The sequence below is a fragment of the Epinephelus lanceolatus genome, chromosome 16 (assembly GCF_041903045.1).
Source record: "Epinephelus lanceolatus isolate andai-2023 chromosome 16, ASM4190304v1, whole genome shotgun sequence".
NCBI lineage: Eukaryota > Metazoa > Chordata > Actinopteri > Perciformes > Serranidae > Epinephelus > Epinephelus lanceolatus.
The window spans coordinates 24,407,781-24,432,685 of NC_135749.1; the positions used below are offsets into that span (position 1 = coordinate 24,407,781).

General features: G+C 43.0%; 1 protein-coding gene across 9 annotated transcripts in view; it reads left to right on the forward strand.

The window, feature by feature from the left end:
- Positions 1-24,905, forward strand: part of LOC117263777 (RNA-binding motif, single-stranded-interacting protein 3) — a 385,852-nt gene that overhangs the window by 279,169 nt on the left and 81,778 nt on the right. For all 9 annotated transcript variants that reach the window (XM_078175662.1, XM_078175657.1, XM_078175660.1 and 6 more), the window contains 2 exons: positions 4,603-4,760; positions 12,292-12,371. In XM_078175662.1, the coding sequence (XP_078031788.1) occupies positions 4,603-4,760; positions 12,292-12,371 (238 nt within the window). The remainder of the gene's footprint in view (positions 1-4,602; positions 4,761-12,291; positions 12,372-24,905) is intronic.

A 24,905-nucleotide genomic window follows, 5' to 3' on the forward strand; every position in this document is an offset into this window, starting at 1 on the left:
CTGTGTCTCTGTCTTTCTCCGCAGCTTTTTCTTTCTTACCTTTTCACTCTTTCACCTTTTGCACCGTGATCTATAACTCCCATTTTCTTTTTTCTTTTTTTTTCACTTAACCCAGATCTTTTTTTCCTTTCCACTAATACTCCCCCCTCCCCTCCCTTCCCCTGTAGCATGGTAATGTTCTCAGAAATTACAGTGAGGTAAACAGAGCAGGGTATCGAAATGAAATAACAGCTACAGGGCTGTCAGCTCGAGCGAGTGGGCCATCCGTCAGCGGGAAATGACACGTCGGCCGCCTCCCCCCTTCCTGTCACACCCACACACAGTTGGATTCCCCCTGTCCTCCTGGTGGCAAGGTGAAGGAATCATGCTCATCAAAGGCTCAGCGCAGCCTGGAGCCTTTCCATTAGCCTTCTACAACACTGGTCAATGGCGAGGGGACGGACACAAAATGCCATCACACACACAAGAATCGTACACACAAAGCGAAAGAAAAAAAAAAAAAAAAAAGACAGCATTACACTATATAGATTTGATGGAAGAGACGCATAATTACCCTGAGATAGGATATATACACAGGTACACACACACGCACACACACCTCAATTACCGTTTCATTCATAGCCTGACAGCAGAGCGTGTGTGAAGGCTGACATTAAAGGAAATTAAATCTCCTCGTGGAATGGGGCAGCCCGTCTCACCTCCCGTCAAAATGCTCCCATTTCCACTCCTCCCTGTAACCTTCTCATCTGGGTATTTAGGGCTTTGTGGTGCGGAACGTCATCAAAGAGGAAACTTAGCGAGGCGGCCGTGCGTAAATGAGGCCTCCCCGCGATAATCCCCCCAGCAAACGGAGCCCTCTGCTATTAGCCCACGCACACAAATTACTGCTCCACGTTCTGTCGCGCTCTTTCATCGCGTGTACTGTCGCATGCTTATAGGAGAGAGTGCTTTCATTCAAAAGTGTACACACATCTAAACTCTCATATCATTGGCTTAGCCCGGCGACTGAGTCAGTCAGTTAACTCTTTGATCCGGACCTCCTGTCTGCATTGGAATAAGAAGCCTATTTGACATAATCCTGAAAAACATCGCCTCACATAACCAATAAAACTCAAAGGAGAGCACAGCTGCACGGCTACACACACCAAAGGGACTTAGCAGGAAAGTGACACATGTACAGTAGATTTTTTATGGGCAGATTTAATTAAGCCTCATTCACTGCCAAATCCTGTGTTATACAAACTCTTGTGAGATCTTTGTGAAGCGCATAAATGTGACAAACCTGCAGGAAAAGGAGGAGTTTAGTTTGCCCAGAAGTTAGGTAATTGAGTTCCTGGTTAAAGGAGAAAGAGCTGTGGTTTCCGTGCTTTCACATCGGGCACGGGCTTTCTCCCAAAGGCTTTAATCAGATCAAACATGTCCTGTCAGATAAGACGGCTAATTAATCAGGGGAGGGACCAGTCTTCTCCTCTGACAGATGGAGAGATGGAGGCAGGACGGTGGTGGAGGCACTTCCTCTCCTCCTCCTTAACCTCTTCCTCCGACCGTCAACAGAAAGCAAAACAAGAACAGAGTGAGACAGCGTTGCCTGTGGCGAAGCACAGAGAGTCTGTAAAGATTCTCAAAGACGCTGTTTACATGCAGGCTGCAACTGAAGTATCTCCACAACCCCCGACTGAGAAGAAGACAGGCTTCTGTACTGAAGTTGCTGTTTACAGTATACTGCATATGCATGTGGAGAAGATCACTGAAAATCCACATTTCTTGTTTTTTGTGCCATTTATTTGAATAAAAAATCAGCTAAATACAAAGTAAAGTGCTAACAGAGTACAAATCTCCTTTTGGATTAGGAATGAAAACTGTAGTATACAAAATTTTAGTTACGTACATATTGTCCTAAAGGGAAACTTCTGTATTTTTCAACCTGGACCCTATTTTCAAATGTTTTGTGTCTAAGTGACTAATGGGGACAACAATTCTTGAAATTGGTCCAGTATCAAGAGAGAGCTGCATATAACCACTCTGGGCCTCTTTGCCTCCAAATTCCCCAAATCCCAGTCTGATCAAACATCTGTGGGGTTTGCTGGTACCCCAAAGATCTGAAGCCAACAAGTTGGTGCCAGACACCAAAGAACACCCTCCAGAGGTCCTGTGTCCATGCCTTGACAGGTCAGAGCCAAGTCCAGTCCAAGGAGCACCCACCGTGGATTGGGGGTACAGCAGTTTTCAGTTGAGATGCTTTGGTTGTGTCTGGTTAGTATGATATAGACTATCCACGCAAGTAAAACTGTCAGCGCAAGGTGTAGTACCTACTTGCTCTAGCAAGGGTGGAATCAGTATAAAATTGTCCTCTGTTGTTGTTGTTGAGCGATGTGACGGTTGGTCTTTGTGGTAGGCTAGTTGTCCCTCCCCTCCTCCACTGTGATTAGCCGCTGGGTAAATAGTGACAGTGACAAGTAGCTGCAGGGTTTTACCCAAAGTTGAATGTTCTTCAATTCTCGGCAACCAGCAAAAAACGGCAAATGTCCAGCTCTCAGTGCAGAACAGATGCCCAACGCCTTGTCACACTGCTGGCATTTGTAGCCTAGTGTGAATACGCAGCGCTCCCATGCAAAAAAATTGTTTAAAAAAACAATGGGACCAAAGCGGTTGTGGCGGTTGCCTGCCATCCCCCGCAGTTGGCATCTCAACAGCGTGGTATTGCAATATTGCAATTATCACAACAGCCACTTATAGTAACAATCTGAGCCTGTCAGTGGCAAAAACGAGCACTTTTAGTGGACGTACATGATGATGCATTACTTTTGCTAGTGGTTACAGTAGTAGTGCTCTTGCTCAGTCACGGACCAATTTTAAAAATTGTTGTTTCTATTAGTCACTTAGACACACAACCATGAGAACGTAGGGTCCAGGTTGAGAATAACTAAGTTTCTCTTTAATTTACTTCCGGCAAAGTCAGTTACAGCCCCTCCTTGTCCTTGCTTCTCTTCTTCTCTTGTCTTGTTGCCAGTTATTAAGATTTATGAGACTAGACTTGGCCGATCCAACTTAGCCACTGCTGAACTAATGAAATTTTTTTTTTTTTCTTTCACGTTAATACCATTCCATAACTTTTTAAAGATGTATGTCTTGCTAAATTGCCATTGTTATTCAAGATAGATTCAGTAGCCTTCCTTATTATCACATAATAGAGCCCAACCATCACACAGATTACTGCCTTTCTAAATGGCGATGCTCCTTTGGAAAGCCCTCCACTGCTCACAATATTGATCTAAACTGGATTAATATGTAACCCTCTGATAAGAGAGGCTGTTATTACGGGTGAGAGGATATTTTACTTGTGATTCATTTCGTTAAATACAGAATTTTTAAGTGCAGTTCACAAGGGCAGCCTCAAAACATCCTTTCAGAATTATCCAAAAGTTCCACATCTATTAATTTTCTCTCAGCTGAATGGATTCAGTTGATGGACCCAAATTTGAGAGAGATGGTACAAGATTAACCCTCTACCCTCTGATACTCGTGATCTGAAGTGGATGTAAATCTTATCGTAATGTTGCAGTACTCACTAGTCACATCACTCTGGCCACTAACCACAGCATAGATAGCTTTTTGTAATATTGCTCTTGCCCTTGTGGTCCTGGCTGCTGTTGGAGGGAAGGTTTGGAGGTGTTGATGTCTGATAAAGACGAGATGTGATGAATGAGAGCTCTGCCTGATTGGATAGTTTACTTATTACTGGGGTGGTAGGATGGATTGATTGCAATTTGATATGTGAGAGAAGAATATGCTGACGTGCAAACAGCACCATAAAGATACATAATTAGAGATAAGGATGATATAATGTAGTTTCATGCTTAATTTAGAGACTGACTGACTTGTAGCATAGATGGATGGATGGATAGCTGGTTGGCTTACATGGTGGCTGCCTGGCTCAGTGACTGATTGACTGGTGGGGCTGGGGCTGCTGTTTCCAGCTGTTGTGCTGTAGAGCTCAACAGGCCTGCTGCTACCTCAGGCTCAACCCACCACCAGCTGTGTAGCTTCACCTAGCTAGCAGCAGCCTCTGGGCACAACAGAGAAAAATGCTGTTGTACAATACACACTACACAGCCTCTCTTTGTTTCTATCTCTCTTTCTCTTCATTTTTAAATTGAACACTTAAGATTGGTTTAAAACGAAACACACCCAGAAGACGCCAAACAAAGTATTGTAAATATGCACGGCATGCAAGATGTTGATACAGACTTGCACCGTCAGAATGCTTTTCACTCATGCAAATCCATAATGCAGCCCACACACTATGTGTGTCACGCACAGAGCTGGAGGCACCGTGCACTACTGGTGCATCCATATGACATGTGAGCAGATCAATGTGGGAGTGTCACTAAGGTCAAACGTCATGTTAGTTCAGCCAGATTTTGATTCCACCGTTGGCAGCATTGTGATGTGTAACGTGACGGCCCACAACACAAAGCTGATGCGTATTTCACAGTTCAGACAATTGTTGGTGATACATTATTTCTCATCTTTTCCTCTCCCCTTCTCCTCCTCCCTCCTCTCTCAATCCTCCCCCTACTCTTCAAACCCCTGGCCTTGCAGCAACAGGAGCAGGACCCCACCAACCTGTACATCTCCAACCTGCCAGTGTCTATGGATGAGCAGGAGCTGGAGAACATGCTGAAGCCCCTGGGTCACGTCATCTCCACGAGGATACTGAGGGATGCCAACGGGGTCAGCAGAGGAGTCGGCTTCGCCAGGTACACAATACTAATGCTGCTCTTAAAGGGATGGGAGTTTGTGAGATTTTATTGATACTTGATTATTGGTCTGACTCTTTATTGATCCACTTATTTATTCGTAATCAATTTTCTGTGCGGAAAAAGGAAGGCCTACACAGATTATCAGCATCAATGCAACTGTTTTTATTATCTTTGAGTCTAGTTTAGATGTAAGAGATTTTCCTATCGACTAACTTCCCTAATGTTTAAACAGGGTATCGTTGATGGTCAGAGCAGCTGCAAGTTTAACCGACTAGTAATTCTGGTGCCGACCAGTGAGGGTAACAACATTTAATCGCCTAGTTGGCTAATTGTGCACGTCCCTCGTACATGTAGGTGAATATTTGTTCAACATTTGCTTTCATTTAGGTTTCCATCAAAGGAAAAAATCAGTTAAGCCTGCCTGCACGGTGCTAATGATATTATGCCACAGAATATTTACCCTCAGTAACGGACGTGCTGCTCGGTCAGGAGGCAGTGGCATTCGTGCGTAGAGTGTCAAATACATGGCAGTCCTGGAATTTAAGCCTATGTTGTGAAGACAGATGTGTCAGCACATTGCTGGTGTTTCCACCCTTACCTGGAATTGTCATTTTACAGACATTACAAGCAGTGTTCCTTGTGAAATGGAGCCATGCTTTGGACCATTTCTTTCTCTCTGCCATGACTTATTCTTATTGTAAGTTTCAAGCAGCATAAAGGCATGAGGTTGATGCCATTTTTTTTTTGTAATGTGTGTCGGAAAAAAATGCTGGCATCTATAAAGGATTAGCTCAGAGGCATACGATTCACATGGATCAGACAATTTGGAACCAGTTCTCAACTGGAGCTAATTCTCGATTCCTATCCCTAAGCTACTATGGAAACGATAAGTGATTTTTAATTAATGGATTACAGTACACGTGCCCTCACACTACACTGTGGTCCAACTTTAATTCCATACTTACTTGTACATATTTATGTGATTAAGTCTCGTGTCCCTGCCCTTCCCATGCTCAATGGATGCTGCAATTTGCAAATGGATGTCTGTGTGCAAATGCATAGACCAAAATGCACACAAATGGACCCAAATACATGCACTGGCATACTGGCACACACTTGTACGTACTATGTGCATGCACACGTTCACTCTAAAGAGACACTTGTCCAATGAATCCTGCCTCCAGGCAGTGGAAACTTTAAAAGGTGATTTGTTTGCCAGGCTTGTTTGACAGAGCGTCTGCCAGTCGATGAGTTCATCTTTGTTCATGCCTGTGCATCAGAGTGTGTGTGTCTCTGTGTATGTGCCTAGTAATGGATGCCTGTATATTCTCACACATTCACGGATACCTTTAATTACCCCCCCTCGTCCTAACAGTATAGCCGGTGCTGCTACATTTCCACCACCAATCCCAACACTGAACAGTTTACTTCTTTTTCTACTTAGAAAAGTTTCCATTTCAGCTTGTTAATCCCCCAAAGTCATAAACCACTCTGTCCTTGTCCTCGGCAGCAGCCACCAGGCTCTCATTCCCCTCCACACATTCCTCCCTTGTTTACCCAGAGGAGGCCACTGACGGCCACAGAGCCGCCATCTTGCAGGGATTTTTCTTAATCACCTGCTCTGGCTGAACTCCTCTCCTATTCCCTTCTCTATTACCGAGAGTTACAGCAGGAGACAGGCACAAACACACACAAACAGGTACTTATGCACAAACTTGAGCATATGCACAGACAGCCCCCGCACATGTGCATAAGAGCATGCACGAGCGCCAGCACACACATTAGTGAGCAGACTCTCACACGTACACACACAGACAGGTAGGCAGCTTCCTGCAGACCAACAAGCAGAGCACAGCAACAACCTGCCACAGGCCACCTGTTCCAGCAGCCCTCAGTGGGAGGACGAAGAGACATGATGGAAAAGGGAGAGAGAGAGAGGGGGGACGGGAGTGTGAAACAATGGCCGGGTAAAAAGAACTAATCATAGAGGTTATTATAAAGAGAAAGCGAAGGTGATGGGAAGGAGAAGGCAGTGTGGACAGGGAAAGATTGAGGAATAGAAAGTGAAACGAGTGAGTGTGGGTGTCTGGGAGAAAATGTGAGACATAAATGAGCGGTGTTTGGTTAGATAAGGAGCAAAAAAGAAAAAAAAAATGAGAAGGTTTTTTGTGTAATTGATAAGTACAGGTCAGAAAAAGAAGCGAGGGAAAAAAGAAATCAATGTATTTTATGAATTGTAGAGCTCCCGTTAGCTGTGTCAACAGACAGACAGACAGACAGCTGCTGAGGGTTGGGCCATGAGGGGCATTAGAGAGAGTAAACTGAGCTAAGTGTTTGTGGGCCGATCCATTACTGTTATCAGAGCCCATTACTCCAGCCCCAGCACTAATCATTGCAGACAGCAGCACCTGATGCCATTAACCAGCAGCACACAGAGAAAAGCCAGCCTGCCTCACCGCCTACCTGGCTGCCTCTCTCTCTGAATGGCTACCCCAAAAGCTTTTCTGACCAACAGACAGTCTGGCTGACCGCTTTGTTTCCATATGACTGCCTAACAGCCCGTCTGCCTTATTTACTCCTCGTCTACCCACCTGTTTTCTGTCTACCTGCCTGCTTGAAAGAGCGAAGGAGAGACAGCGTTGAGGAGGAGGCAAACAATGAATAGCCAGAGGGGGTGTGAGGAGGATGGAGAAAGAGCACAGGGGAATAGCGAGGGAGGCTGAGCATCAACACTTCCAGTCAGAGAATCACTTGAAACTCCGGAGATGTGTGATGCATCCAGCCTGATTTCCAGCCCCGCTTTTAAGATGGAAAGCAAAAACACCACAACAAATAATGTCAAAACAGCCTTTGTTTTGACGATGCAGTACACAACCACATAAACCACATTATTTAACAAGCACTACGTTGTTAGGTTCCAGTGAAAGGGAGCAATAAAGTGATAAAGAGGTTAGCTGTGCCTCATGCAGATCCCCTCTGTGTCAACTCCTGAAGTGAAAGCATTATGGAAGGGTTATTGGCATGTTTGTATAACTGTGTTGTGTGTGTGAACATGGATTAGAAACATATTATGAATGCGCGCATACATGCATACAGATTACATGTAAACATAAACACACTGTGCATTAATTTATATTCAGCAAAGCTTTATGGAATGATGCTTTCATCAAAGGATGCTACCAAAGCATATACAGAGATATACGGCCCCACCCCCCAAGGTGAGATAAGTAGTTGGTTCCATAGCCTAGGTCTATTATGAGGAGCCTGGCCCGTCCGAGCCCGAGGATAGCGGTGGACACTTTGTTTACGGAAATTACAGCCGGGTCGGGCCGTAATTTCCGTAAACAAAGTGAGAAATTGAAATTTTGGGAATTGTCTCAGCTGTCTTTTTATAAAAAAAATATTTGGGCTATCTGTAAAGGCATTGACATCCATCTTCTCTTTCTTTGTTTCAAACTGTATCCAAAATACTTTTATATATGACGTAGAGCTGGATATCATCAAACCTAAATACTTTTTTGTGCTGTGTATTGAATACTTCTGCATATTTTTAATCTCTTTCCTTAATCTTCAATCAAACTGTCACTTATTTAAATGGGATATTTAACATTTTAAAAGTCTGGTTTCTTTTGTTTAAAGAAAAATATCACACATTAAATAAAAATTTTAAATGTTCAAACTACACCCAACTCTTATATACTCTTTAAATCAGCTGAGCAGTGTTATACAGATCTAGTTTTCAGTTGCTGAGTGCTAGTGATGTGTTAAAGGCCAGTTGTCACGATTAGTGATCAGATGAGTCACACTGGCTGGTTTGGCAGTGTCTTCCCAAACGCAACAGGGAACAGAAGGAAAAGAAAGAGAGATGGGGGGGAAAGGATGGATACAGGGTCAGTGAGAGATGGATGATGCCAGGAAGTGTGAAAGATTACATATTCTAAAAAGAGAAGTAGGGAGAGGAAAAGAGAGAGGGATGTGGACGGGACGTCACAGAGAAACAAACGGATAGACGGAGAGGAAAGAAAAGGAGGGCACGGAGAGTGAGAGGGATGACGAGGGAGAGAGGGAGGGTAACGGTGAAAGATGGAGGAAAAAACCAAGGTTGAAAGACGGGGAGGAATGAGAGAGACGTCAAAAAGAAGAGGTGCAGACGGGTCGGGAGTAAGATGGATGGGATGGAGGGAGCGATAAAGAAGCTATGGTAAAAAAAAAAAAAGAAGAAGGATGGAGGTAGAGATGGGAGAGGGATGAGAGACAGAGGATGGAGAAGTGAGAGGCTGACAGAATGATATGAGTATTCTTGGAGGTGAGAGCGAATAAAGCATGAAAATCTGGAAAGCAATGAATTCTGCACATTCCAAGAGCATATTACCATAAGCATAGGCACAGCAATCACTCAAGCCCGCATTTAAAAACGCTCTCATTTTAATATGAGTCCTTTGTGAGTATATATTAAAGAATTTGCATGGTAACATATGTACACTGGTGCAAATTCATGCATGAGGCTGTGTGTTTTGATGTTACTCTAACAAAATTTTACACACATTCATATTCCACCACGGATGAATTCTAATGATTTTGGCAGTCCCTTCACTTTGCCTCTAGTGCCACCGTGATGTTTACAGTCCTAGTTTTCAGTCACATGTGAAATTTTTTGTAAACAAAAATTGGATGGATTGCCATTAAATTTGGTACAAACATTCATGCTCCCTACAGGATGGATTATAATGACTTTGGCATCTTCTGCCTTTCCATGTAGCACCATCATCAGGTCAAAATTTCCAGCTAAACTAATGTTTCAAATCTAATAACATGCATACCAGCCTCAGCTTTAATTTGTGTTTAGTGCTAATTAGCATGCTAACATAGTAAACGAAGATGGTAAACATGGAGCTGCACAATTAATAATATTGACCTCGATCTTGGCCTCCCACAATCACAATTGAATAGAACGTGATTGACTGTGGTACCAATGTTTAAAATGCTACGCTCATAAAAAAAATTATGGTTTATATGATATCAAGCTCTTCCTGAAATAACTACCATTTCTTGAATGTTGTGGCTGCAGTCCAGAGTAGAATAGTAACCTATACAATAGAGAACAGACGGACAAAACAGAAATCAAACGCATGGAAAGCAAAGAGCTAGTCCCTTGAAACCGATCATGATCAGCCGTTTGGAAGTCATTTAGGGCAGGTGATAAAGCAGGTGATTAAGAAAAGAAACAAATCATATGCAAAGAGTGCACTAGACTTGTGTCTGCGCTGCAAAGCAACACAACTCACCTGTTCAACCACCTGAAAAGCACCATAAGCTCATTCATTCATCCATTTTCTGTAACCACTTATCCTGTTGGGGGCGGCAGGGGGGCTGGAGCCTATCCCAGCTGACACTGAGTGAGAGGCAGGGTACACCCTGGACGGGTTGCCAGACTATCACAGGGCTGACACACAGAGACAGACAACCATTCACACCCATGGGCAAATTTAGAGTCACCAATTAACTGTGGGAGAAAGCTGGAGTACCCGGAGAGAACCCACGCTGACACAGGGAGAACATGCAGACTCCACACAGAAGGGCTCCCCCACCCTGGGTTCGAACCAGGAACCCTCTTGCTGTGAGGCAACAATGCTAACCACTGCACCACCGCGCTGCACACCACAAACTGGAATATGATAAATGCATGAAGGCCAAAAAGAATAACATCACTAATGTTACCTCACTGAATCCCCGTCCTTGTCCAGTGTCAACTCAGACATCCATAACAGCGACGCTGTACAATGGATCATTATATCCATCCAGCAGCAAAAGACAGACTGAAATAAAAAATGCAATCACATTCCATTTGGCCACAGATGCATGTCCATTAAACACTTTGAGAGATATATATTTTGCATCAAGGAGATGCACTGAATTTAGGTGAGGAAGATCCTGATGTTAAGTTGTACATTGGCAGGAATGTAGCACAACAAGAAGGTGAAAGCAATGCCCTGATGATTTAAATGTGAATGTACTACAACAAAAATATTTTGTCTCTAAAATCAATGAATAATCATGATAATAATCATGATCTCTATATTGATCAAAATAATTGTGCAGCTCTACATGGTAATCATTATAACTAGTTAACATTATCAGGTTAGCATTGTTTTAATTAGCAAGTTAGCATGCTCATGTTAGCATTTAGCTCAAAGCGCCACTTTGCGAAACTATAGCCTTGCATAACTGATAGCCTGGTTATAGACTATAATACAATAATTTAAAGTGTCACTTGTCACTTTTGAAAGTCATTAAAAACAATTAATAAGTACTTTAAAAGTTAGGAGCTAGAAGCAGGTTAGCATTTTTTCTTCACAGTGGTAATGCAGCGGTGAGATAAAGAAACTGAGGTGACACCTGTTCTTTTTGTGAGATGATGGAGACACTGTGCAGTCCTTGGCTCACAGTTTTAAAATTCAGCGTAAGAAAATTATTTTAAATCAGCAGAATGGGGCATATATGTGTTTGTGTGACTTCAGTGTATTGTAGGGGGTAAAAGATCAGGAGTTGGATTTCAGCTGACAGAGCGTAACTTGCATTTCCCCTGACACCACAGCAAAGGGATAAAAGATATGTGCGTGTATGCCACCAATACAATACATTTGATACACTTATGTAAGTGTTTTGATGTGATGTGTGTACAGTATGGACATTAGTGTCTGTGTGCGTATGATGTGAGAGATCAGAGCCTTCCTGCTGGTCAGCTGCTCGGCCCATAGACTTTTGATCCAGCGGCTGGTAAAGGGACGACGAGTCAGTCAGCTTGCTGTACTCTCTCTCTCTCCCCCTCTCCGGAAATGAGAGTCATTACTGCTTGTTCTTTCTGTCTTTCCCGACTTTAAGAAACCCTGCGTAACAACTGTTTCCCTGCAAATCCTGAATTTCATTATGAACTTATGACTCATACAGACAATGACGTTTTTTTTCAGCAGATAGACAGACTGACTCCAGATGGTGTCACTGGACTTTTTTTGAATGAACAATGTGATACTTCCCAAACAACAGGACACAGTCTAGTGGGTGACTCCTTGTTGTGTTAAATGTGTCATCGGTGGCACTATTTAACCTCTCGCTCCATGTGTGACCAGCTCCAGTGCAAAATGCAAACAAGCAATGTTGAGCTGATTAAAAAAATAATAATGGAACAACTGCAGCACTGCTCTCTATGGGAAGAAACTAACTCCGATATATTCCTGTTGGCGCTGGTACTGTGGGGTGGATAAGTGGTGAACTGTATCTCATGCCAGGAGTATTGTTACGTGTTTGTGACAGTTAAAAAGTGACTGTCTTGCCAAAAAAAAAAAAACTCCTTTTGCACCATCAAGCAATTCAGTATCTTCACCACATGCACTGCCCCTTTGCGCCATCATTTAGTGTCAAGGTTAAGTACTCTTATTTCTAAGGAAGGACTATAAAAGATGTCAACCTTGGCTGCAAATGGATAGTGGGTATTTTTAAATTAAACCCTGTGTATCACTTTTTGTTGCAGGATGGAGTCCACAGAGAAATGTGAAGTAGTGATACAGCATTTCAATGGAAAATACCTGAAAACCCCGCCAGGCATTCCAGGTGAGTCTCTCCCCTCCTTCGCTTTACATTGTTCTCGCACTCCTATCACTCCTCTCCTTTCTTTCTTGGAAAATCATCACCTCTGCGATGAGAAATCTCCTTTCTAATTCAATTATGGTAATTTCTCATCTCAGATCTGCCGGACAGCTTGATAGATTGTGTACACCCTCGTTTCTGACACCTGAAGCTAGCTGTCGTGGCTATGGCTGAATAGCTGACGGTTCTATAGGTCGCTTCTTCTCGCTCTCGCTCTCTCTCTGTCTTTCTGTCACCATCTCTTTCCCCTCCCTGGTGGTGCTGCTGCTGCTGCAGGCTCGAACTTCTCGGGCAGGAGAAAACCCTTTTAATATTCACACTCATGCCTCTGTGCTGTTCTTTGCAATCTACTTAAGAGCTTGCACTCTCCCCTCTTTCCTCTCCTGCTCCTGCTCTCTGTTGCTGTGTCCTCTCTCCTTCCTATCTTTCTCTTCTGCAGTCACCCTAGACAGTGGAACAAGCTGGCCAAGGAGAAAACAGGCAGGGGGAAAAGAGGGTGAAAGAATGTCACAAATTGGAGACAGATGTGGAGACAAGGCTGTGCCACATTGTGTGTTAGCAGAGAAATGTGTCTTTTTTTATTCGGGGCCCAAAGTGGCATCACTGTCCCCAAAAGTTTAAAACAAAAGGAGACATTGGAAATGTTGGAAACAAGAGCGAGTCTCTAAGGGAGCAAGGGTGACAAGAGGTGTTAGCAAAAAGAAAAGCAAGGTGGAAGGAGAGCAAAGATATGAAAGAAAGAGTCAGAGGGAAAGGCCGGGATGAGGAAAAAACATGCTGCCTAAGCACTTTTGAGGCCAGGTGCTGCAGCGCACGAAGCCTCCCATGCGTCCCAGCAGGACGTTGGGGCCAGACAGGGCGATACCGAGGAGATCTCCTTCACCCCTGTGGCAATTTTATTAACAATACTCACACCTCCAACCAGCGGCACAGAAACAGACCCATAAATCGCCCTCCACTATACAGTAATATCGCAGAGAGACTGGATTTAGAATCTCCATATATGCTCAGCCACTGCATAGCCAGCGGCCATTAAAGGCAAGGTGAGTGGTTATATTGAAGTTGAGCCGTAATAGGAAACCTTTAAAGCTGTAATATCAGGCTGACCTTCCCCTTTAAGGGTCTATCTCCCGGCCGCTCAGGCTTTATTATTGTTAATGGATTGTTCAGGCTTGTGCCAAGCATGGAGATTTACTGCCCTGATCGAGGAAATCCTTCTGTGGAATTAAGAATAGTTAGGTTTACAAGGTCTGCTCTGGTCTGGTGCTACTATGCCTCTAAAGGGGTCCATGAAATCTCCCTTCATGTGTGCCTGAATGTACACACAGGATGGGTTGTGGCAAGAGTTATTATTTATCCTTGTGTTGTTGTCATTTGTAATTTGAGGTAATTCATAATTAATCCCTCAGTTTCTTACGACTTGGGTCTTATTTTTGTAATTTTGGCCAACATTTCTATCATATATGTTGACATTGTACCAGGCCTGGAATTTCATACTTTCAGGGCCACTTGGCCTTTGGTGTTACCAGTTTTTGTGGGCACAAAGTCCAAATGCAAGTGCAGCATGGCCATCAAATTTAAAAAAAAATGATTTTTAGTCCACAAAAATATGAATTATACTTAAAAGTATACTATGTAGGATTGTCGGATACCATTTGTATACCAGTCATCGGCGAAAGTGAAAGTAAAAGCCAACCCCAGATCTACTCGTGTTTGGCATTTTGCCTCGCTGTCTCTGCGTTTTTTGAGCTCTGTGTCTCTTGGATGCCTGCTGTTTATGGTCTGGCACCTGGTGTCTACCTTTTTATAAAGCCTCGACTTCACCTGGGCGCTGTGGGGGTTCACACCCATTAACATCCCAAATACAAAACATAAGAAGAAAATAAGAAAATACAGGCAAAGGGCAGAGTCCCTGCAGAAAAATACACCACCACACACTTCTTGTGGGTCATAAGTGATGACTGAGAGGGATTGCTTCTGCGTTTTTTATGTTACATTGTTTTTTAGGAAAATCCTGCATCTTTAAGGGTTAGGGATGATTTTGTTTTTAATACATACCAGCCATAACTATCAGTGAAATAAATCAGTTTAAATAAGCAATATATTTAACAAAGTGAGTTATTGGTGTTTACACTTTATCAGTATCTCCTTTGCAGTCTCCTCCTGTCATCACTGTGTCTCTGTGTCATCTCTGGATTTTAATGGTTTGATTCAGACTCCAGTTTGGCTGCTGCTAGATTTGTGTAAAACTATCATCATAAATCACCAGTGGAAATCGAACCCACCACTGATTATGTGTGTAGCATTTCCCTTAATGTCGTTCAATAAGAATTCAGAATCTAAACAAAGGACACTGGTGTCAAAAAACATATTGACAGGAAAGAGGCAGAGGGAAAAAATAAGTTAAATCAGCTGGGTTAGTGCAGGCAGGGCATCAAGGCCACTGTGCTGCGAGGCATATAATATTTTTAGGGGCATGGGGCCAAACTGAGGGGGCCTGGCAGCCATGGCCTTCATGGTCCCCATGAAATTCCTGCCCTACTCTGTACTGACCAAGAAATTTATTCCCGAAATTTGGAAACCTGACTTTGGAAACAAGGTTTTTCTGACTGCCTCTGTTTCTTGTCCTGCCTGGTTTCTTTTATGCAAAGATACCTTGTGTACAGATCTCAGAAATTAACTTGTGGACCCCAGTGTTGGTATTACTGTGAGGAATTATGTGTAACACTTATAAGGTAACACCCAGATTGTCAGAATATTGTACCCTCGTCATTTCTTTGATTCTTTTCCCACGGTTTTCCATTTATAAGAGGCTGGGGGTGGAGGATGTGTGCTGCCATGTTGGGTTGCTGTCTGCTAAATGAAGATCTCTGGACATTCCTCTGTTATCAAACTCAGATGTTCCTCTGCGGAGAACCTCAGGGCTGTTTCTGTTTCTCACACAGGCAGCGAGTAGCCCTTTGTAGATGTGTGTTTGTGTGTGTAAATACAAGTGTGCACATTATGTGCTCTCTCTACATTTGTATTTGTGTCTGTTTTCTGATTCATGCGTGCATATTCAAATTTATGAGTTTTAAAAGCAGGAACACACACGTACTGTATTTGTGTGCTGACAAAGTTGATGTGTGTGTGTGTGTGTGTGTGTGTGTGTGTGTGTGTATGTCATGTTGGTGGTATTTCCCCAGAGTCCCTTGCTATGCAGGGCAGCTTCTTCATCCATCCTGCTTTGACAGTTCAGCGGCACCCCCCGGGGGCCCCTCGCCACACACAGCACAGCAGGAGCGCGTGTGCGCACGTGCATGTGCATACTTGTGTGACAGCCATGACTACTACACTGTATGAGCCTTGACACACACACACACACACACACACACACAAACCACATAAACACAAATATAGTCATGCACCACTAACGTTGACCTGAATGGAATGTCAACATCCATATAATGCTAATGAAATCCCTTTTTTCCACCATTTAGCATTTGAAACATAACCCACAAACACACGCAAAGTTGCTGCGGTAGCACACACACGTACACACGTACATGCCTACACACATGCACCCCTCAGCATGCAGGCATGCACGTACGCATACACATGCTCTTCTCAATGCACCAAGCTTGCTCACCAGTCCTCTCAAGCCTATATCTGACAAGCCTCTGCATTTCCAGCTTAGCCACTCAATCACACTGTGTCAAGAGGTGTGTGTGTGTGTGTGTGTGTGTGTGTAATGTTGGCTGGTCTTGTTATAGCTGCCCTCTTCTACTCAGGTGTGTCCAGTGGCAATACAAAAGGATATTGAGTTGTAACCTCGCTGTCCCATACCAGGAAGTAAATATCTGGGTGTCAGGTGCCAGGTCATCTGTTAAATTCAACTGACCGTGGGAAAATAAACAGAAAGGAAGTCACCATATTGGCAGGAAGTTTAACATCGAGTTGCAGATAACGCAGCAACACGGAGAGCAGGAACATACAGAGCAGAGGATCGTGGAGATGCTAGCAGATGGCAGTTAATGGCGCCATAGACAGATTCCATACACTTCCTGTTTAAATTTTAATGTAATAACATCTAACTTCCTTGTGATTACATGAGATGTTGAGTTGATAGACAGTGTGGGGTGGATGATGGCAGATGGCAGCTAATGATACTTAGACAGCGTCCCTATTCTTACTGTTAAGATTTAATGAAATCATGTCTAATTTTCTTGTGGTTACAGTACATGTGTTATTCAGATGCAATACATGGTTTAATAATGTTACACGCAGTCTGCACGCACAGAATGTGAGGTGGTATATTAATACCTGTAGTGATCAAACATCTTTTATAACTAACACAAGTAATTAGTGCAATAAACATGATGTATAGATTCTGTATAGGCTATAAAACATTGTAAAAAGGCAGTGTTGGTCAGGAACTTACTTAAATACTTGTCCGTGTATTTCATCAAGTTCTACAGAAACAAGTACAACATCACTCATATATAGATGCATCTAATCAGCTATCCAGGTCAGGTTTGTTTGCCGAGGCCTGGTTGATATGAGAGGTGCGTAGCTTTCGTCCAACAAGCCAGTCACCGAGGCCCTCTCCAGCCTCTCCGCTCTGCCCACGTCTGATTGTGATTCAGAGAGAGGGACATGATCGATAGCCCTGATGGAGCACTACAGCTGTTTAGCTATTCTGTGCAATGCGGCAGCCGCTCTCCCTGTCACTGTTGCCGGCTGTGAGTGTGCATACGCTCGCACACAGATACAAAGTCATTCACATACTCCGGATAACGTACATGTGTGCCAGAGTACACATAGGTGTGTGTATGTGTTCTCCCGACATAGACGTATACGTGTACTATCTAAACACACACGCAGATAGATGGAGTTAACACTCATGTAGGAGCAATAAACTCCTCTCTGAGAAATTATCAACTTTGTAGTTGGAGGTGAGAATAAAGAGTTATCCTTGTTTTTCACTGCATGTGGATTTACTCAATACACAAAATAAATAGAATTTATGAAATGTGACTCCAGCAATAAACCATACTGAAGTGAGCCCAACAGGGACGCATTATGATTTACACTGCAACCCTGAGCACAGGGAAAGTCAAAGGAAGCGCAGATAAAAAGTGATTTAATCCGCTGGCTCCACTGAGCCTCGCTGATTAAAGCCCTTCGTCCCACAATGCATTAAACAGCTTAGAGATGACACCCTATGGTAAATGTAATTTGAACCGGAGATACATTAGCCATTGTTTGGTTTTGGCAGGTGAGTAATCTCATGTACATCCCATATTGCGTGTCTGCCACAGCAGCGAGGAAATTGACAGCATTTGATACATGTCCTGTGCTGCTCAGGCGAGTTGCTGCTCTTTGTGTGATTTCGCTTAATTTCATTGTCAACAATCAAACAACAGCTAAATAAACAAGAAGGTGTGTTTTCAGAAGGGCTGGATACAGGTAGTGTTGAGCGCTGCCAAATGACAGCACCAGACTTCAATGAATCCAGCATTCTCATGAATGTCTAACTGCAAACACAGATTCAGTCCAGACAGAATGTGCACTAACACTGCAGCGTCTTCCTTTTCCCTTCCGTTGTTGTTGCTCACTCCGTTGTCCTGCTGCCAATATGGCAGCAGAGCTGAGAGACGGCTCCAATATTGTCCAATAGATGCTGGATAAATAATGGAAACCACATCAGGAAACAGCCACAGTGGCCCTGGGAGATGGAACCAAACGGAAACATGCAATATGTACAAGCTTTCCTGTTTCTTTTTTTTCTTTTTCTTTCTTTTTTTTTTTTTTTTTACAACACTCTGGCATTCCTTTCTCTCTAACTTTATCTGTTTTCACAATTTCTGTTCAGACCACGGTGACTGTCTCTGTCTCTCCTCATTCACACTTACAGATCAAAAGTATTATATGTATAGTGTACACATAGAATTTTTATTTAGGCCTACAATAAAAGCCATATTCTTCATCCAGACTTGTAGAAAGCATCAGTGCTTTTCTCATTAAGTGCCCCATCCTCCATCATGAACAGCCCGATGTCACTGCAGAAAAGACCACACAGGTCAGCTGTTGAAGCAGCTTATTATAACCCATACATATGTTTACTGTAAGGCGGCGTCTTCCTTTGACCATAGTAATTGTTACAGAAGCAGGAGAGGAAGTGATGTGATGTGACAAAGTTTGCGTAGTCTTGTACAAATATCAAAGACATGCCTATGGGGTCGGTGGCAGGGGCCTTGGATTGGTCAAACAAGCACAGGACTTTGTTTGTCTCCCAAAATCAAGGTTGACTTCTTTGAATAACAATGTTTTGTAGCATGCTAGTTTGTGTAGCATGCTACGCTAATGACGTATGTGACATGCCATATGTGATGTATGTCATGTAACATTAGAGATAAAATACTTATTTGATGCCAAACCATGATGTTTTTCTTAAATCTAACCAGGTAGTTTTGCAGCTTAATTTAACAACCATTTCATGATGTTAAGGACGTGTTTCAAACTGTAACCATTGGAACAGTAATAGAGTGCTGCAGGGATGATGTTTTTTGTTGTTGTTGTTTTTTGGTCAACACAGTTAGCAGTTAGCATCGCTCTTGTTCCGTCAACAAAAAGCCATTGCGATCATTGCATAAAATAAACATAAATTTATGATACTTACATGTTTTGTTCTGCAAGATAATCTTGACAAATTAATACCACATTTTATTATTTTTTTAACCGGAAATACAATCGCTAGAAGTTAAAAAAGTTGAAAAAGCTAACACAACTACATCACAGTGGCGGACCAAGCATCCCTACCACAATGAGCTGTAAAGCTGTTAGCAATCGTCTTTCTTAAAACACATAGAGGCTTGAAAATTCATAAGTTGGGCATTTACGATGTATTTTAAGTCGTACAACAAGATGTGAAAGTCAGTTAAGCTTGTGTTAACCTCAGATCTAATTTCAGTACATACTGAAACCCGTTTAAAAAAGCCATTGACTTTGAGGCGAGAGAACTAGGAATGCTAAAATGCTAACTCATTTCCAGGTTTTAGGACTCATTCTTCTATATATGTCATTTTGGGGCCGCTCATATGAATAAGTCAGTGGAAATTGACCGAGTCTGTTATTTAGGTATAAGAGTGTGTTCCCAATTAATCTGATCAAATTTAAATTCCTAATCAAATTCAAGGTTATCTGATGTACTCCCCTCATCTGACAGAGATCCAGATGACACCCAGGGTTTATAGGACCACTGCAGCCGTCAGGCATATGCCAGACAAAGATCACAGGGGCCACTATTTGGCAAGCCCTCCTTTAAACAAAACACAGCACAGACCAAGCGCACCCCAAGTGCTGGCCCGCCTACACATCCCTTCATTATTTGCAGAACACAAGGCCTGTGCCACTGAGAATGGGGGATCTGTTGCAGAAAAAGATTCCCTCCCTGTTGGCGTCCTCACCAAGGCAACGGTGCCAAGATAGCAGAGACAGCCCACGGTATTAAAACGTCCCTCGCTGAATTAAGGCAAGTCCCAGTTGACTCGGTAAGTCACAAAAAGCCCTTCTGAAACTGTCAGTCATACTTGAGTAATCCATGTTAATTTCTGCAATCCCTCCCACACTCCCCTGGCTAATAACTGGCCTGTCAGCAGGCCCATTCCTCTCCCCTATGGCGTGTAGATTTAACGTGTAGCCAAGTAGGTTGGTGGCTTGGCTGTCAGTGCCTCTCAGACATGGCTGCCTCTCCAAGCACGCCAAAGCACAGTTTTTCCCATGATGCATCTGCGTGTCATTTGTGGGTGCTGGTCTGTGAATTGTTTATATCTAATGTTTTCCTTTTTGTGTTTGACAGAAACAAAAGGTCAGATCCATTATGTATTGATAATTCATTTACTGCTGCTGTCACCCAGTGTGAACTCATATTTCTGTCTCTGTTTGTGATACACAATGACAGTCAGACAGCTTTTCAATATACACCGCTACGGATAATAATTAGCCACCAAACCTCCCTCTCAAATGCATTTCTCGGGATATTGCATTGTAATGAAATCTGTCCTCTTAGCATGAACCTTCCACCCCCACCCCGACTTCACCCGCCTCCCATTAGAGGCAGGACACACAGGAAGTTATTATTGGCATCCCCAGTAAATCAGACAGCTTCCTGAAAAAGGATCAATTTCCCCCGATGCACTTTCTCATTATAACCTTATCTCGCCCACAGACAATAATCTGGATTTGTCACGCTTTGTTTGTTTTGCCACTGAACTGTATCAATCATGAGCGGAGCCAACGGTTAGCACAGAGAGGAGGAGGAGAAGAGAGGAGCGAGGAGCCGCTCTGAGTGGATCTGTCACTGAAATATAAAGTATTCACCTGCTGCAGTCCCCTTCCACAGAAAATAATATAAGCCCTTTGATTGGCTTCAAAGTTTGTTTAGGCAGAAGAGAGGAGCTCTGGCTCCTGGAGGGGTTTAGGCAGGAACGATTGACTTTGCTCTCCACTCAACCACATCTAATGTGGAGAGAGACAGAATGTAGGAGAGTTACCATGAGAAAAAGATACATAACGAGGGAGAGTAATGGAGAGAAATGTAGCAGGAGGGCGATGGAAAGAAATAGATTAAGAGCTGAGGAAATGTGACAGGAATAAGAGAGGGAGATAAAAGAGAACAGATGGAAAAGGGCAGAGAGGGGAAGAAAGTGATGGGTAGCGCAGGGAAGCAGAAGAGAGAGGAATGAAAGTTGGATCAAGCCGTGCTTTTGGAAGGTTAAATTTGAGCAAAGTTTAGGTTGCTGCATCTGCAGCAGACGAGATGAAAGGATGACATTGGCTGGGCGACTGCTTCCTGAGCTTGACCCCCGCGACCCTGGCCCAGCTGTCCACCATGTTGATCCCCTTCTATCTTTCTCACCCTCACCCCGCTCACATCTCTCCCTACACTTTTTGTTGTCCTCGCCTTTATACTCTCTCTCTCTCAGCCGTCCCTTCCTCTCTTATTTTCCCTGCTGCCAGTCTTTCATCCCTCACTTTCCCCGCATGTCTTCCTCTCCTCTCCTCTCCTCTCCTCACTATTCTACACATCACACACATTCCTGCTCATCCTCCCTAATGCTCATCTATGTTACCGGATATAGCTGAGTGCACACAATATTAGTGCGAGCAAAATAAGCACCTGAGGCTGCTTTTATTTATGAAGAACATTCTGCCTCTCCTCTTTGTTTGATATGCGTTCAGCCTGTTCGTCGATGTGCTCCCATTTCTTCAGTGCTGTGGATCCACTCAGGACGTGGACGACTGACAGTTACAACACAGTTTTTCAGTTATCAATTATTTATTCCTTGGAAGTGGAGCAGCAACAAGGTTGGGTTGGAAAACTGATTGGGCTTTGTTGCAAAAATGTGCTTGAATGTAATATGTTCATAAATTTGTAATACGCTCAGTAATTAAGAAAACAATCCTCACATTATGCCTCATTGAAAAACAAGCTTCTAGTTTCGTGGATCTAGGAGTGTGATGGTCTGTCTGTCCAAACTAAAGTATATTGGATGTATTACCATTACAATTTGACACTCATGGTCCCCCAGTCAATAATATTTATGACTGGTAACGCCATTACGTTTAAGTTTGAGTTAATTGTCTTGACAACTATTGAAAGGATTGTCGTGAATTTTCTTTTTACAGACATTTATGATCCCCAGAAGATGATTTGTAATAACTTAATGTTTTCTCAAGAACCAACTTTAGGTCAGCTGTTGCTCATTAGTAAATGTTAGCGAGCTGACATGTTAAAAAAATACAGTCCAACTTGATCTCAAGTGGGCCAGACCAATTAAACCGTCATGTTATAATAACAACTCCAAATTTTCCCCCCTTTTCTTTTAGTGTGAAGAAGTGCGAGAACATTCTGACAGTGTCTATCTGTTTACTGTACAGATGATAAACAGCCTGAGATGTCTTGAGAAAAATAAATTCAGTTTTCACAATATATGTCAGTTTTTCCGCATTCAGTCAGTGTACTGCTTACTGTATTTACATGTGCATTTTTCCATATATTTACACTCATGTGTAGTAATGCGGACAATACCACACCAAACTAAAGTGGAAGCTATACAGTGTTGTGAGGATGAGGTTTTTTTGGAAGCCAACCGGAAGTTAACATCGCTCCAGTTCCCTTGTCAAAAAGCCAATGGGGTTTTTCCATTGGATTTTTAATTGTTAAAAAAGCTCTATGGCAAACAAGTTTATGATACTGTCATATTTTGTTCAGCAAGATAATCTTCAAAAATGAACTCTACTTTAATTATTTTTGAAGCATAAATGCAAGGGCTAGAAGAAAAACGCTAATATTAGGCCATAGACAAAGTACACCACAACAACAAGGCTGTAAAGCCGTGTTTGGTGTGACGGCATACTGTAGTCTCATTAAGCCACTTGTTAGGAACTGCCTTCTTTGAAAATCACAAATGTGGCATATTTACTGATGTATTTTATGTCATAGAACAAAACGTGAAAGTCTCTTACACTTAAAAACCAATAATACTAACTAAAAACCAATTCAAAAAACCTTGAATTGGAAGTGTTAAAATGCTGACTCATTTCCGCATTTTTGGACTCATTCCTATTCAGGGAGCAAGTTCAGTGATCCCCTGTCTTGAAAACCATTTACAAATCTAAGGTTTTGGCAGTGCCTTAACATTGGGGTTCACCAATATTGTTTAGGAAGATAGACATTTTGTACAGAGGCTGCTGATATTCAATATCTTCAAATAAGACAGCAATAAATATTAATTGTTTTTTCAGAGAGCTGTATTCTGGTCAGGGTAGAAAAGCATCTTAAGCAGCATTTTACATGAAGTATTTATCCACTGTTTACCTTGCTCCTCAAACCTGGCACCTCTCAGCCTTCACAAATGCATCAGTATTAGATGTGCAAAGTCATAGTGGTCCCATAGTAGCATATATTTAGTATGTTATTTGCTCTGTATTTCCCACAGATAGATAGATGTTTATTAGTCCTTTTGGAAATTCCTTGTGTGCCATTCAGCAATCGTCAGATAAATAGACAATCGTAATAACACTGACAACAGCAGCACCATGCCATCCTGGCTATTCTTACCCACAATCCTCCGCTGCAGCTGAGGAAACCTCACATCGACTGAGCTACAGACAGATGACAGCTCACTGACACTCCTAGGTTGCATTCTGAATCGCATACTTTTTCCGTTTACTTCAAATTTTGCGCTACAGAGTGTGCGGTTATACAAGCAAGAGGGACAACGTTTAAAGTGCAATGTTAGGACTAAGTAGTCCGTCCCAATCGTATGTATACCCCAAGCAACAGCAGGTGTTTCGTATGGACAGCTGCAGTACGTACTGAAGGTCAAAAGAAAAAGTATGTGATTCGGAACACAGCCATAGGTTTTTTGGTTTCTGCTAACAGCTAGCACTGCCAAGTGGAACACAGTTGGAGACCGAGTCTTTGGTTGAATGCCTTGCACAATAGTTGTAAAAGACTCTGGGAGCGTTTCTTATTCCTTTTTCCCGTGAATTTTATTCTGGCAAGCCAAGGAGCACACTCTGCCGACTCTACAGTCGTAAGCGAAAACCTTTTCACACTTCTCCCTAGATCTGGCTGGGCTCTCCACCACTCCTAGGAATGAAGTCCTGAGATGCACGCGTTATCTTCACGGATCCCTAGATTCCAGGTTCTAGCTATCAGTCAACTTAATCTAATGCAGGACCTTAGGCGATGCATTTCTTTTTCAAAGAATAATATTCAGCATCTCAGCAGATACAGTAGGTCACTGAGCTCATAGCCTTTCGGCCAGCCTGCCCGTCCTCCAGAATGAAGATTAAGTTCGCTGAGGAGGATAATCATGCTCCAAGGTCTCTGTGGTATGCAAGCAATTCAGCTGGCTTCCTTTCTGTGGTTCACTCCTCTCTGTCTCCTGCACCTTTCAGCATCTCACAAGCATCACGAAACACGATCAGTTCCAGCTTTCTATTTTTTTTCACTCAAGCGTTCCTTTACCATGTTTTAAGGTATATATTTGGAACTGAAATAGTTACGTATAGCCAGGTCATCTGACTGACTAGAGTTGACCTCAAGACTAATTGTATCCTCTGTGTGCTTGCGTCAGGGAAGCAGACTAAAAAAAAAAAAAAAAGGAAAAAAGAAATAGCAGGCATCAGTTACACCCGGCCACGTCACTGTCACCGTCCTAGGACACAGAGGGCAGTGAGATAAATCTAGCTGCTACCCCCAAAATAGAGCACGGGCCTCCATTAGAACAGGACGCAGGCTGTGTGGGAACAAGCAGAGGTCACTGTGGTCAGCAGAGTTATTTCTGTAGCGCCACCGGACCTCCAGGAGTTGACGCCCATTCATTCATCCGACTGTCTGCCAGCGGGGTAGGGGACACACACAGAGACACCAAAAAATGTGTACACACCTACACGCTCTACCAATGGACGATCAGCAGGAGTGGGACTTGCTCCATTTGATGAAAC